General features: G+C 43.3%; 1 protein-coding gene across 1 annotated transcript in view; it reads left to right on the forward strand.

The window, feature by feature from the left end:
• Positions 1–360: 360 nt before the first annotated feature.
• HTR4 (5-hydroxytryptamine (serotonin) receptor 4, G protein-coupled) overlaps positions 361–15,630 on the forward strand; it is a gene marked incomplete at both ends in the record, with an annotated part of 17,182 nt that continues 1,912 nt past the window's right edge. The window contains 2 exons of the mRNA XM_010012786.1: positions 361–486; positions 1,435–1,635. Of these exons, the coding sequence (XP_010011088.1) occupies positions 361–486; positions 1,435–1,635 (327 nt within the window). The remainder of the gene's footprint in view (positions 487–1,434; positions 1,636–15,630) is intronic.

A 15,630-nucleotide genomic window follows, 5' to 3' on the forward strand; every position in this document is an offset into this window, starting at 1 on the left:
CAGAGGCTCTGAATTGGAAGGGACTTTCAGAAATCAGGAACAGTTCATTCCAGCCCTTAGAAATTGGTTCCCTCACTGTATGTGCTGGTGTACCTGTCACAGGGAGAGCAGGTGGCCACGGGTGTTGGGGGTATCCTCTTCCTGTACCCTTTCTACTGATGAACACAAGCCTTGCAGCTTTCCCCACAAACACAAAGTCTCTTTGTTAATGGTGCTGGTGGAAAGACTGCCTTGCTGTGTGGGGATGCTGCTCTCGCACTAACTACAAGTTCCCAAGTACCTCAGCGCTGCCCAGGTGATCCTCTTCCAGTGCCACTGTAGCTTCTTTTGTTTTCTCTTCTATTTCTGTGTGCTCCCCAGTTCGAGTGAGGGCTTTGGCGTTGCGGAGAAGATCGTGCTGCTCACCTTCATCTCCGCCGTTATACTGATGGCCATCCTGGGGAACCTGCTGGTGATGGTGGCTGTGTGCCGGGACAGGCAGCTCAGGTGAGCCCACCCAGCCAGGGTGAAATGCCCATCTAACAGGGCCCATGTCCACAGCTGAGGGCATAAACTGTTGTCATGAGGGGTGTCTTTGTCCGTGCATTGCACCACTGCAATGTCAGACTCACACTACCTCAGTGCATCCCCACTTGGATTTCTACTGGGGTGGTGGGATCAATTTAGTATCCATCCTCTACATTTTTAACACCCTCAATGTACAAAACCCAGATAAATCAGAAAAAACCAGAGCTAATTCCTTGGAGAAGCAGCTTTGCCTCTACCCCTTTTCCATCTCAGGTTTCCTAATAAGCCCATAGAAAAACCATGCAGATCAAGGTCCTGCAGCCATTGTGCTGCACTGCTGCAGCTTAGCAAAATGCTGCCCGTGAGCTGGGGGAGGAGTGTCAGAGGCAAAACTCCTGTCTCGATGCTTGCTACCTCTGGGAGTTGTCAGACCAGCTGCAGGAGCAGAGTGAGATATTCAACAGCCTCTATTCATATTCTGCGTGGGATTTTTAATGGATTTAATTCTATTTTATTGTTATGATTTAAAAAGTACTCTTCAAGTTAAAATTACAGCTTCAGTCTTGATTCTTCTCAGCGCTTTCTGGAAGGATTTTCTCAATTTACAAGTTGAAATAAAGTTCCCCTCTTCCAACCCAAACTCTCCAATACAAGCTGTGAGGCTGAGCCACACGCAGAGGCCTGTGAGCATCTATTTGCCTCTTCTGTGTGAGCAGAAGGATGTGTTTATGCAGGGAAGATGGTGGATATTAAGCTGTAAAACCCAGGAACAAGCTGGCAGTGACCATTAAAATGAGGATTGCATTAGAGAGGACCATTTAGTGTGATGAAGTGAATTAGACCTGAGCAAGAGCTGAGATCTCTGTCCACATGTAAAGGATGCGGCGCTGAAACTATTCCACCCTAATTTTGTGATCTGCCTTGCAGGAAAATCAAGACCAATTATTTCATTGTTTCCCTTGCCTTTGCGGACCTGCTGGTGTCAGTGCTGGTGATGCCGTTTGGAGCCATTGAGTTGGTTCAGGACAACTGGATCTATGGGGAGATGTTCTGCCTGGTCCGGACATCCCTTGATGTCCTGCTCACCACAGCATCAATCCTGCACCTCTGCTGTATCTCGCTGGACAGGTATGAACAGAAGAGCATAGAGAATAATTATAGTTGCTTTAAGTTTCTTCAGTGTCATTGCTCATCAGCAGTAGCCAAAGGGAAATATGAACCTGCTGGGAACTGTAAAGCAACAGATCTTTCTCAGTAGCTGATTTTGGCGGGAGGTTTCTGAATTCTCATGAGTATAGAAAAACTTTGAAAGGAATGAGATTTATATCAATAGAGGAAGCCAGGTTCTCAGCAGCTTTGCAGCACAGCTCTGTTTGCATTACTGACCAGACGTGGCACAGTTTCTAGTTTAAAGAAAAGACGCCTTAAAGATGGGTACAAAGGCAAGTCCTGTGCGTCGTGCGTAGGATGCTGTTTTAGCAGGGATGTTGCCCTCCATTACAACATCGGGTGCTGCTCACTGCCAGGGGCTGTGGGCAAGGCTTGGCTGGTGCATGGCTTGATGTGTTGTGCTGAGCTCTGTCTTCTTAGGGACAAAACGATGAAATTATCTGTCTTTCTCTCTCTTGTCGAAAGAATATTTGATGTATCTTCCAAATGCTATCAGAACTGCTCTTCCTGCTGCTAGCAGCCATACAGGCAGAAGAAAACCTGTATTACTAAATGACATTGTGACATATATTACTAAATTATATGGAGAAAGAGCAAAAAGAACACACACATATCCCCTAAATTTTATGGGCTATTTTTCTAAGGCATCCATTTGCTCATCTCCACTAGTAAAAGGCTAACAGGGATAGTAAAGCTGGTGGAAAATGTGTATGGGCTTTGTGGAAAATACTAAAAACTTTCTTTTCTTTTTAACTTTTATTGCAAAATTAAGATGAAGCCAAAGTCCTAAACAGTTTATGACATATAGTTCTGGTTTACTGTTGTCTGCAGCTATTCAGGGTAAATGACAGAACTTCCCATACAGAATAACGAGAGTTTTTCACAAGATAAATCCTTAGAAGAAATCATTTTAGCCAGCCGTTCTAATGAGCAGTATTTAGAGCTTTCATTTGAGTTCTGTGGAGAGATTTCAAAACCTTTAAAAGTACTATTACTTATTATTACTAATATGGCCAAAATAATCATTCTCGTCATCATGACAGCTGATATTTAAATAGCATCTTTCATCCAAAGAGTCTGTACACAACCAGACTTCAAAAGGTACTTGATTAACTTCTCCACTGATGGGCAGCACACTTTTGTTGTGGGACAGCAGGCACAGGCAGTGTTGTATCCAGAGAGAAGCTGATGTGCAACAGCTACAGTGCGTCTCCTAATCTGGAAGTTTAGGTGGCTGGAATGCAGATACGAAGCTCATTATCTTGAAAATGTTGCCACTTTGAGCCAATTATCAGTAAAGCAGATGTTAGGCACTGCACTCTGTATGTGGCCTTGTTATACAAAATGTTGGAGTTTGATTCTCCAGGCTCTTAATTAAGCAGGGGGTTGTGTAGAGAAGGGGGTGTGAAGGGAAAATGTTATTTTACCCTTCCTCTTCACCCCCTGATCTCTGACACCCACAGGCATGAGGAACCTTCCATGTGGGGTGTGCAGAAGGGAACCCCCCCCCTTTCTCCTGCCTGTGCCACCTTTTTGCAGAGCCCTGCCATGCCATGAGCTCTTGCTCCTGCTGCCTGTCCCCGCTGGTACCCATGCTCCTGGGACAGCCTTGTCAGGGGGTGGCAAAGGGGTTGGGGGCACCCTTGGCTCTAGGGCTGTTGAAATGCATGGCTCAGAGTTAATGTTTTAGGGATAAAGAACAGAGATCACCATTTTATGCAGGAAGATTTTGGTTCTGTAAACAGACCTGAGGCAGAGTTTGCAAACAGCCAGCTCAGTGGAAGGAACTGGAAATGAAAAAAAAACCCAAACCCAAACCAAACCCCCTAAAATGAGAAGGATTAGTTTATTCTGTACTAAATGAATCATTTGGAGCAGAGTGTGAGCACCTGGAGAGGACTACAGCTCTGTTTTTCTTTCTATGCTCTTTTATTCTCTGTCCAGGGAGTCCTGAATTCTCTCTGTCAGATGCAGAGCTCCATAGCAATGGGTGAGCATCACTGCCTGCAGTAGCACATAGCTGATTCTCCTTCTTTTGGACAGAGGGAAATGGGGAGCTGAGTCTGGAGACCACCACACCATCTCCCCATCCCAAGTCAATACTTTAATCAGTAGAATACTACACAGAAGAAGGGAGTGGCTGTCTTGAAAGAAAGCAGGAGCCATAATTGTGTTTTAGAGGAAACTAACTCTCTAAACTTGTTCCATATGTCTTCTGAGGAGGTTTTGGGAAGGTGCAGCGCCTCTCGCACTGGTATCTGAGGGTGACAGGCACTGCGCTTGAATCAAGTCCTGTATCAGCACCTCTCCATTTAAGTGCTCTGCCTTCTGTGATAAAATTATCCTGCTTTTAAAGATTTCTGTTTCCTGAGTGTCTATTTGAACCTGTTGCTGGTACAGAAACATTTTTCCTATTTCTTCAGGTTTAAAATGATTTTTTAAAATAGAATGAAAAATTGACACACTGGCTGAAAAAAGAACCCCAAACCACACACACACCAATCTTGGTGCCAAACTGATTGGAAATAGAAGTGTTTAGGGCTCTGAATTTGAAGGTCCCAGGAGCCGGAGATCATCCTAAGTGTCACAGCAAAAAAACCCCAAGCAAGTTTAAGAAAACGTCTGTAGAGTCATCCTTATGAATGCACTGACAGATAGAAATCCCCCAATATTTGCTATGCCCTCAATACTGGCCATGGTAGACTAAGCAGCAGTCAAAATGCTTGAAAAGAAGCTGAGGACGAATTCATTAATGAGTGCTGGGTGTGCTGAAAGCCTCTGCACATTGAGGGGTGAGGGAGCAGAGCTGCCTGCGATACAGAAGCACTGCAGCAATCTCTATGACAGCTGACAAAACTGAAAGTGCCAGATGTCAGGGAATTACTTCAGGACACACAAATGCTCTTTCTCTTTCACATGTGTTTACCATACATGTGCTGTTCTTTGCTGTCAGGCAGAGAGGAAAAAGAGAAAAGGTTCTCCAAGCTGGTGGCTGGATGCAGCTTGACATGGATAATTATCACAGCCTTTATCGGTTGCTTGCTGCTTTCATGCTGAAGAATTACACCTCTGCAGACTAGCTGCAGAGCTGATCTAAATTTTAGGTAATTCTCTGGTACATTGTTTCTCTTCTCAAAATGGCTTTATTGAGTGCTTGTCAGAGTGATGACCACCACACAATACCATTAGCAGAGCACTAACAGCAACATCCCCGAGACAGACTGCTCCTCTCTAAGGCACTTGAATTTGCTATAGAAAGTTTTCTCTATCATCTAATTTCTTCAGGGCATGTATGCCTCTCCCGGCCATTCAGCCTTGTTGTAGAAGTTCATCTTTGCCGCTGACATGAAAAAAGCCAGGATTTCATCTTAGATGTTTCAAAAGGTGTATTTCTTCTCCCAGTACAAGAAGGCACAATTATGTCTGTGTTTGCTGACAGTGAGTGTCAGCTGAGAGAGAAAGCCCAAGATTTCTCTGTCTCATGTAGAGCGAAGAATCTCAAGACAGCTGCGTGGCTTTCATCACTTTCTGTTTGATCAGACACCTCACTATGAATCTGACTGAGTCCTAAGGCTTCTGGGTTCTTCCTGGACCCAATGTCAAGTTCAGATTACCCACCATGGTGCTCGAGACAGACCAAGGTACCTCCTGTAGCACTGGACTAGCTCTCCTGAACTGCTGTAAATGAAAGTATTATGAAGGTGGGTCATTCCCTAGTCATCTTCCTCTCTTAAAGCTGTATTTCTTACTCTGATTGAATGACTGATTAACACGACTTTCAAAATACAACTTAGTAGGACACCCGTAGAGTACTATAGCCATGGCTGAAGTTGTTTAACATCCACCTGGACACCATCCTTGAGCACAGAAAGAGTCCTAACCTGTCCAGGAATTTCTATGCTAATTCATGAGCTCTTTCATATCCCAAACAGACTATTAAAAATACTTTCTTCCTGAATTACCGTTGTATATGTAATTTTACATTTCTGCAGTGCTTGCTCACTGGCATGGTCTGGCAGCCTGATTAGGTAAATCAGAAAAGAGGTTGTATAAAAGCAATTGCTTTCCACCATGCAAGCAAGAGTCCTTGATGTCTGCAGATCCCAAACGCAATGCCCCTTACCTAGCAACACTGTCAGTTCTAAACATTCATGAAGACCAATGACATTAAATTTTTATCCTACTGGTTTAATAAACCATTTTCTGATTGAAATGAAACATGAGGTCTTTCCCTCTGTCTTTCGGAGGAGGCATTTGGGTAGAAGAACTCAGGGAGAACGCAGACACTTTGATTTTGGCCCTTAGCACATCCCTAAGGATGTGCCATGATCCATTCCTTGCTGTATTGAGGGGAATATTACGCTTGTATTGTGTCATGCTGCAGGTCACCTGTAGCCAGTGACAGTCCCACCTCAGTCCTGTGTCCTTTTTGCAGAGATTAATGCACTTTTTCTGCCATGAATTTGGCTGCAGTTCCAAGCCTCCTCAGCAAGCAGGACAACAGGGATTTTCAGCACAGCTTGGGTGGAGTGGTGGATACAGAAGAGTAGATCGATTTTCCATACCAGAAGAAGGCTAAACCGCACCTTTTAATTCTGGCTTTTTCTTCCTCCTGATTTTCTTCCTCCTTCCTTCCTCTTGCTGTGGCTGTCCTGGGATCATCACTTCCAGGTGCGTTTTGGTCTGCAGTCATCCTGAGAAGGGCAAGGAATAAATTTCAGCCTCACTTCATGTCAGTGCTAGAGATGAAAACTGAATATATCCACACTTCAACCACATTTGAATAGATACGAGTACAAAAGTTTTCCTTTTGCAAACAACTCAGAGTTGTGCTGTTCCTGGTGCATATCAGTTAAAATGTGGGTACCTGACAGCGCAGTCTAATAGTGATTAATGACTCGACAGAGTAACCATCCTCTAACCCATATGAGCAGCATACCCACCAGGTGCTGTTCACTATTAGGATGTCACAGGCTAGCAAACTCTCCTAATTTCCAGCTGCTGCACCAAATTCTGCTTTTGGGTCTTGGACTACAGGCTTTCAAAGCATCTCTCTCCCTTGTTCTGTGCAAACATTAGTTGAGATTTGGAAAGATGTCCAGACAGTTTAATTTTTGTGGTGTTCTGCAGTCATCTCCAAGCAACTTTCAGGTCAGCTCAAAATACTCATTCTGGTATGAGTAAGAGCAACATGTCTTTCTTTTCCCCTCTTGTCTAGGCTTTAAAGGTTGCTGGCAGAAGCTTGAATTTCTGTGACAGTTCTCTGTTGGTTTAGGCTTGTTTTTTCCCCACACTGAGAACTAACTCCCAAACTGTGTTCAGAGGACAGAATAGATGAGGAGGTAGTGGTGGATGGCCCTGAGGAGATCAGAGCAGGTAGATGAATGCCTGGGTTTCTGTGTAGGGAAGGATGACTCAGCCCATCCTTGATGTGTTCTTCATCTCCACAGCATCACTGGTCCTGGCAGCTGGGTTGGAGCAGCACTGACAGCACTGCTTCCTTCACAGTGCTTTATTTAATTATTGCTAGCCATTGTCCTTGTGCTCATTCAGACTTTATGGGTGTGTGCTGCTTCTAGCTGGTACTTTTCTGTGATGCATGTATTTCCTGCCTTCTGTTTGATTTTAGGGCATACAACTGCGTTGGGGTTTTCTTAAAGAAAACTTGGTGGTTAACCTAATGCTCAGGACTCAAGTTTGGAAAGTCATTCTCTTCATTTTCAGAAAGTGTTGTTTGAAAAAGCAAAGTACTTCAGAGACTGAGAGACACTCTCAGTCTCATCTGAAAAAGTGTTTTTCCAAGGTATCAGAGATCTCTCAGGGCTCACTGAGCTGCTGTCAATGGGTTATGCTTTTTCATCATCTCTTTGGTATTATTATATAAATGAAAGATTTAGCCTTGACTTGTTTATTGCACGTTTTATGCATACATATCCATTCTTTGTGCCAATATAATAAAAATAATTGCACTGCATATAAACAGACCAAGAAGCTATGATAGTCTCCAAATACAGTTAACCTGTCAGGAAAGCCAATTTTCTTCTCCAATATTTGCAGTACAATTTGCGATACAATTACTTCTCTAAGTCTTGGGGAAAAACAAAACCAGAACAAAAAACCCCAATCCAAACCAAAACAGAGAAACAGGTCCTAAATGTCTGAATTCTTGGGGTTAGATGAACATCTGGCACCTCTGCTCTTCATGCAGCTGAAGCATCCTGCACCCTCTCTCTGCTTCCTCCAGCTCTCCTGATGTCCCAGCCTGTAAAGTCTCCATCTCTGCTCAGCACTACACAGTGCACTGTTTGCCTGGCATGTTTGAAACATTTGCAGATTTGCTATTAACACACAACAAAACAGACCTAACTGTGTGTTTGTATATGCCATGCTAATCTTACTGGAATTCAAACATACCACATAATCGCTGCTAAATAAAGGCTAAAGCAAAGCAGATGTATCCAAAGAGTGTTGCAGCACCAGAGTGACAGATGCTTGTTGCACCATTTACAAACATTAATTAACATTAATGTACTGTTCAGACATCAAATTAGCACAATCCCTTGAGAGAGATGATGTTTTAGAGACTCACAAACCCCAGTGCTCTGCAGTGGCAGTCTGTAGGGAGAAGAAGCCCTCTCCCTGTGCAGGCTGGGAGGGAGCATGGTGTGAGAGCACGTGCAGGGGGTGCAGGAGGAGTGCCAAACTTTGGGTGGTAGCAGGAGTAATGAGGTTTAGGTAGTGGCTGAGTCTGCTGCCTCCTGCTCCCAGTGCTGCATCACATCACTCTCCGTGCTCGTCTCTTTTGCATGGTGTTAGAGCTGATGCAGCCAAGGCACAGGGGATTGACTGGCTCACCAAAGGATGCCTGGACCACGGTGGGGCTCAAGGTCAAGGGCATGATGTCTTTCTCAAGGATGGGGAGAAAGGAGCTGTACCCAGCAGTGTTCTGCAAAGCAACTGGCCAGGGATGGGGAGAGGTTATTAATGGGGAGACTTACTAACTTATAGGTTAGGCTATCGGTAAGTAATGATTAGACAGTTGGCAATCTGATTATATGACACAAATTCCAGCTGTAGGTTTGTATCTGGCCATAAATCCCCTGTGCCCTTTTCAGCTGGAAAGACATCTGATCTCATACAGCTCTCGGGTGCTTAGATGGAGGAACAGAGAGGCAGCATGGGAAGGGGCAAGGGCAAATGGAGCCTGTTCACAAGGGCTGTGAGATGTGACACGTAACTGGAGTTATTTGTGTCGGCACTCAGCCTGGTGAGAAAACTGACATGGGATTTGCAGGATTCAGGTCCGAGAGCATTAAGAAAAATAAGGGAGCAGATGGCCATGGCACAGCCTTAGGGATGCACTGTCCTTTATTAATCTTTACAAACCTTCAAGAAATATGGTGATGTATGTTGCCACTGTTGCTGGCAATAGCCCTCCACACACAGCGACCCACACGGGGACCATGAAGGAGTCCTCTGTCTCTGTTTGGCAACATAGGTTTGTTTGTATTACTAGCTAAATTTATCCAGTCCTAATTTACTGTTCTCTGTAGCATTTTTCTCAGTGTAATTAACTCAACACCAGCAGGCCATTGTTTTTCTAATAAGAATTTAATTTTGTTAGATATAATTGTTTTAGGACTATTTTTTTCTAGACCAGTGATGTACAACTTTGTTTTATTTGGTGCAGGCAGAGACCATAGTTTATTTGCTCAGTGGGAAAAAGAAGAGAAAGAGCTGTTCTCTCTAAAAACTGTAACAATCTGGATATGCAGAGGCCAGAATCTGGTCTCACTGAAATATCAGCAAAGCACTGTTTTAATTTCACACAGGCACGATGCATTGAGATCTCAGCTCCTTAGACTTCAACAATTGGTCAGGGTTCAGCTGAAGATTCTGGCCCAGCCTGGATTCACTGAGGGAGGGGAGGAGCGTGCAAAACCATGCTCAGATTTGGGGGTTTAGAGTGCCTCGGAGTAGAGCTCCAAAAAGACAAAGGGGATTTTCCAGCCTAGCATCCTCCTACATATCGTGTCCCATGAGGAGAAGGACCATCTGTCTTCTGAAATTAATGTCTCTGTTTGCTGCAAGAGTTTTCTATCAGTATGGTTCAGTATCAGCTGCCTGGGGGTAGCCCCTGGAGCCTCTCTGCCAGTTTCAGCCTCCTCCTGGCTGGTGGGTTAAGAGCAGAGTCCCCTCTGGTGGCAGCTGCTGGAGCCTGGCTGTCTGCTGCTGCTGTTTCTTTGGCCTCTCTTTCCTTAGGAACTCACAAACAAATCATTCCCACTTTGGTGTTTAAGGCATGGTCGGCACAGAGCCTGTATGGCCATGGTTGTTGCACCCTGGCTTTGGGATAGACTTAGTAGCACCCACAGATTTTCCCTACTTTTTTATAGATTATTTAAGGGGGATAAAAAATTCTTCAGTATGAGTATTCAGTAAATTTTCAGTGTCTCATTTTGGCCCCAGTGATGACAAAGTATATGGTATATGTATAATTGTATACATGCACATGACACCAAATGGTTTTAAATGTGGGCCACCCACGGAACCAGTCTGTTTAGTAAAGGTGGGTGTGTATTTGTCTGTCTGTGTTCTCTAAGGAGCTTCTTCCAGGGTAGCGTCTACATGCCTGTAGCTAAAACAAAGTTGTATTGCAAACCAGGGAGATGCTTTAATTTTTCTCCAAGGGCAAGGAATTATCTAATGCAGGTAAGTAATTACATTTCTGAAATGCCAGAAGGCAAGGAAAGAGCAGCAGTGTGGTTAGAACATCACTGATCCTGAGGCAGGAGCTGAGGACTCCGAGACTGCCTTCTGGAGGTGGGCCCAGGGCAGCTCTTCTGCTGCCATGAGCTTGAGGAGGCACTTGGATAACCAGGCTGATGGATAGCCAGATGTGCTGGCTGCTGTATCATTGCTTGCTTCCCTTTAACCACAGAAACTGGAGTATGTTAATGTTATTGGCCCGGCTGGTTATCTAGCTAATTGGACCTTTGATTTCAGTCTTGACCACAGATCCTAGTTGCAGAAGAGTCTCATGGTGTGGGTGCTTGATAAGCATGCAGACAGTCACTACCACAAATAGCTGTCCTTGCCATGGAGCATAGCTAAAATATGCTGGTGTCAGATCTAGGTCACCAGTGCGTTGAAATACAGTACTGTTTCTCAGTCTCAGTCTTTCATTTCTTGTCTACAAGAACCTAGAAACTATAAACTTGTAATAACTACAGGTGTCATTGCTTAAAAGTTAATGTGCTTTTCAAGACTTTTTTACTTCCCTAGAGAGGCAGGGTGTGATACAAGGAGTGTGCATGCCATGTGTGTGCGTGTAGCTGTGGGATTTTTCATACAGGCAAAATGGCAACAACACCGATGGTTTACAACACTTCCATTTCCACAAAACCTTGGGCCAACACAGCAGATTCAGCATTCAGTTGTACAAGGCAAGAATATAACTGAAGTTCATTTCCTGTCTATTTTCTCTTTGGCTTCACAGCTTTCCTCTTATCTGTCATCTCCTGTCTTCACATATATGCAAGTTTAACATTAGGCAAGCTGTCCATGATCCTGCTGCCGAGGAATGTGATATTATGTCTTCTCTACCCAAAGTGCTGAAGGCTGTTAGGTACAAATGTGTTGCTGATGTACAGTTCATCAGGCATTTCTATCTGCTTTCTGGTTTTATGTTTAGCACTGACTGTAAAGAGGAGCTTGCCGGCAGGCAAAGTGCCAGTCCTGTTGGGAAAGGATAAGATATTTTGCTCTTACAGCTCATGGATATTGTGTGTGTGAGTGACTGTGGCAGCTCCAGCTGGTGATGTGTGTAGGAATAAGAAGGAAGTTGCCCCGCAGACTGGGGCACTGGTCACTGAACCCTGAGCATTTCTTATACCTTTAGTGAACGTAATAGAGGTGCACTGGCATCCCCTTGGAGATGCTGGGAGAATACACTTAACATGATAGGTCCATTGTTAGGAATTGATCCACTTGGCACTAGTTAGTCCCCCCACATCCCATTACTGGAAATTCCACTGGATGACCAGGGAACATCACATTCATGTTCTCTGAGACAGAATCTGGCCGCTGCACATTTTCATAGAGCCAAGGTGACAGTGGGCAGGTCACAAGTCTTCGGTAGCCAGACATATCTACAGTGGCCATAAGGGCCATAAGAAAGGCGATAGGAGTGATGGATTTTTTTCTTTTGAGCCACCTGTAAAATCCTAGCACTTGATTCATTCATGTGGTAAATGTCTGATATGAAGAAGTAAAAGTGTTATAATAACCTTTGCTTTCTGGAGCTACTTGGAAAATCTACAGCTCCAGGAAGAGATTCTTTGTATTTCCCCTTCAACAAAGAATGTCACAACAGAGGTGGAGGAGAGGATGTGTTTTGCCTTATCCGCTCTGCTGTAAGAAACAGGGAAGTTAACATTTTCAGGGAACTGCAGAAACACGGGTCTTGGCTGATAATAGGAAGAATTAATATTTAATTAAACTTGGACATCATATTAATCATGTGTGTATATTACGCCTTATATTCATCCATCACACTGTCATACCAGGACATAATAAATAGTCTTTATGAGCACAGGAAAACAGCTTTAGCTTGAAAGGAAGCAGAAATGTAGAATAAAGAAATGTCTTTATTTCAGCTTTTGACTAAAACTATTGATAATCTTAGAGACATAATTACTTTTCTCTCAGTGAATAAATAGCTGCTTAAGTGCCCAAACCATCACATACATCAAATCACCAGCTACTACAAAAACTGGTGTGACTTCAGTGACTTCAGTTAGCATACACAGATTTCTATTATCTGACTCCTGGGGCCATTGAATGGAAATCCTGCTGAGCTATGGAAAAGTGGCCAATGTGTTTCTCTGCCTCCCTCAGTAAAATTGTCACCCACACTCTGATTATGGAACCTTGTTACCCATAACAGTGTAGGGCAGCAGGAACCCAGCTTGACTTCTGAACACAAGGGAAGTCATGGTAGCAGCAGTTAGCAAAAAATCTATCTATATAATCTTTTGACATGTAAGTGGAGGAAAATTGCTGCTGAATCACTGGGAGGGAAGAAATATGAGAGCTTAAGATGTCGTTTTTACAGGCATAATTTTTACTCTAATGGCCTTTAATAGCATGTACAAGTCAGTGTAATGCTGTCAGCTGCAGCAGAGATAGAGGTACAGAAATGTAATAACTCAAACTGCTTGGAAGAATTGTTTTCCTGCTGTAGTTAATTAGCAATGTGTCGTGGTTTTCCTTTTCTGTTTGCTTATTCAATGTTTGAAATGGTAGCTGGTGTCTTGGCTGTTCTTTCCCACATATTTATTGAATTTCTTCTTTCGCTTTTTCTGCAAATAAGTGTAGTCTCTTGTGACTTGAGTAACTTGCCATCAGGCACGTTACAGGAATCCTTTGATGTCCAGCACTGAGTGGCACTTCACATTAGGTATCTCTCAGACAGTAAACAATTAAATATGCCAGCTCTATCTCCCTTGTGTTTAGAGTCAGAGGAGCAGTTGCACATAATGCCAAGAGAAGCACCATCTGTCCCAATAAGCACTCAAAAACATTACTGAAAATACCTGTTTGAATTCAAAGGTCAGTTTATTTCCTGGGGAAAGGAGATCTGGAGAGCAGGGGGAAATCGTAATGCAACAAGCTCCAGCAACACGGGACAAGGTTATTCAAACACATTCTGGCTGTCATGAAGAGGGTAGTTATCCTAGGAACAAAGGAAATATCTATTCTATCCTCTGAAATCATTAAGATACTGAAATCTGACCATGATGGTCCTCATGGTCTGGTAGACTCAGAAAAATGTAGGATGGAAAGGCCTTTGGAGGTCTCTGATCAATTCTTCCTCTCAAAACAGGGCCAAACTCAAACTTAAATCTGTTTTCCTTTAATTGGGTTACTCAGGGCCTTACCCAGTAGAGTTTTGCATGTCTTTGAGGCTGGATACCATTGCTTGCCCCACTCATGATCCAATGAAGGCGAGCTCCAAAACTAAGTAAATCCTGTTCCTGTAAATTATTTAGCTTCTCCTTTTCCCTCATGGAAGGAATGTGAGGGCCATGTTACTGGGGACAGGAATCAGACCCACTGACTGCCGTGACTGTTAGCGTGAACTCCATGAGAGCAACATTTCACCCAGTGCTTTAAAAGAACAGTTCCTGTCAAATACACCACTTCTTTGAAGGTGAAACTTTTCAGAGGAACAGCCTGATTTTCATGCATGCACGAAACCAGAAGGGAATGTAGAAATGATGAAATTGAACTAGTTGAATGCTTCTTTCAACATTTTTCCCCTGTGACGTTTTGAATCTTATTTCAGAGAGACTTTAAAAAATGTTTTCTTTTGACACTTTGATATTATTTCAGCCCTTTGTGTGGAATATATTGACTGATTTTACCAAAATAAAGCAATTCAGTTGATTCCACATGACAAAAAAAAAAGTCTTAAAAATTTTGGAAATTCATATATTGTTGTGCCTATTTAGCACAAAACTTCTGTTTCCCACTCAAATCTTGATGAAATAAAATAAGCACCTCAGGGATGTCTCTCACATACACACAAACTGTGTATATGTGTGTGTTCATGTGTCATATTTTAATGTGCTGCTGGCACTTAGAAATGCTCACGGTCATCTCCTCAAGCTAGTGGTCCAGCATTAGTGTGTGTTTCTAATTTAATGTCTCTGATGATTCTGCTGACCTCATAAAACCTTGTATAGGTATTCAGCAGTGAGGCTCTCTCTACATACACATCGTACCTTGATGCTGAGGCTTGACTCAGACACATCTCTGGCAGAGATCGTTCATTCCCTCTGTAGTAACTGAAGCTGTGGCCACATCTTCAATGCAGTGCTCATATCCTATGGGGCCCCATGTTGCATAACTTCTGTGCTTGCCAAATCTAGAAACTACATCTACCAAATGATCATTATTCATTCACTAAGAAAATGTATTCATCAGGCACATAACTGAATGATATGTTTAGTTATTTAGAGGACCTGAGAATTTATGGGCACTCATGTGTCTCTGGACCCCAGCTCGCTGACACAGCTCTGGGGACATCACTACTGCCCTGTTTTCATGAAGTGTGCTGAAAGCCCAAAATCTGAAGATCAAAAATATTTCACTGGGAACCTGAGACAGACTGTCAGGTCAGGACCACCAAAAAGCTGCAATAGGATGATACGGTTGCTCATCTGATAAGCTTATGGGCATATGCTAATTTCAGAGCAATTAGATTTCCAGTTTTAGGTTTGATAGACCTTCCTGATATAGAAATTTGCTAGCAAGTGGGTAGCCCAGGGACCAAACAAAAAGAAGAGTTAATTTATTATCTCTTTGAGAAGGCATTTTTAGTTCATGGCTAGTTGTTATATGAAGAGCAGGGACCTGTTGTACTATGAGTATACTGGATGGTCCAGGAGGAGAAAAGAGTGTGCAGGGCATGTCTCCTTGACAGTGAAAAGACTAGAAGCCCCATGCAGACATTTTGCCCTGTCCTTGTGGCAGAAGGTTAGAGTCCAGCCAGACAAGAGGCAGATTCCTGGGAGGTAGAAAGGGAGCTTGGTTATGGAAAAACACACTTCATTTTACTGACATTTTCACAGCTTTGAAACACTTTTCTAATTTGCAATAACAGCTTTTTCAGTCTTATCAAAATAGATGTCCACTGCAGTTAGGAAAACCCCAACATTTACTCAGTTATGGCTAAATGGAAGGAAGGTATTCTCATTCATCACAGTAAGGAGGGTGCAGACAGCTTTGTGACTAATTGCAGAGGAAGCGGAGGGATGAATATGAAGTCATTCCCTGGCTCTGTGACCTCAGACAAACCACAGCATTGATCTGTGCCTCATTTTCCCTAGCTGGAAAACAGAAAATACTAGCTTTCCCCTGTAAGGCACTCTGAAACCTTATTTATTC

Source organism: Nestor notabilis, unplaced genomic scaffold (genome assembly GCF_000696875.1).
Source record: "Nestor notabilis isolate BGI_N333 unplaced genomic scaffold, ASM69687v1 scaffold35124, whole genome shotgun sequence".
Classification (NCBI taxonomy): domain Eukaryota; kingdom Metazoa; phylum Chordata; class Aves; order Psittaciformes; family Psittacidae; genus Nestor; species Nestor notabilis.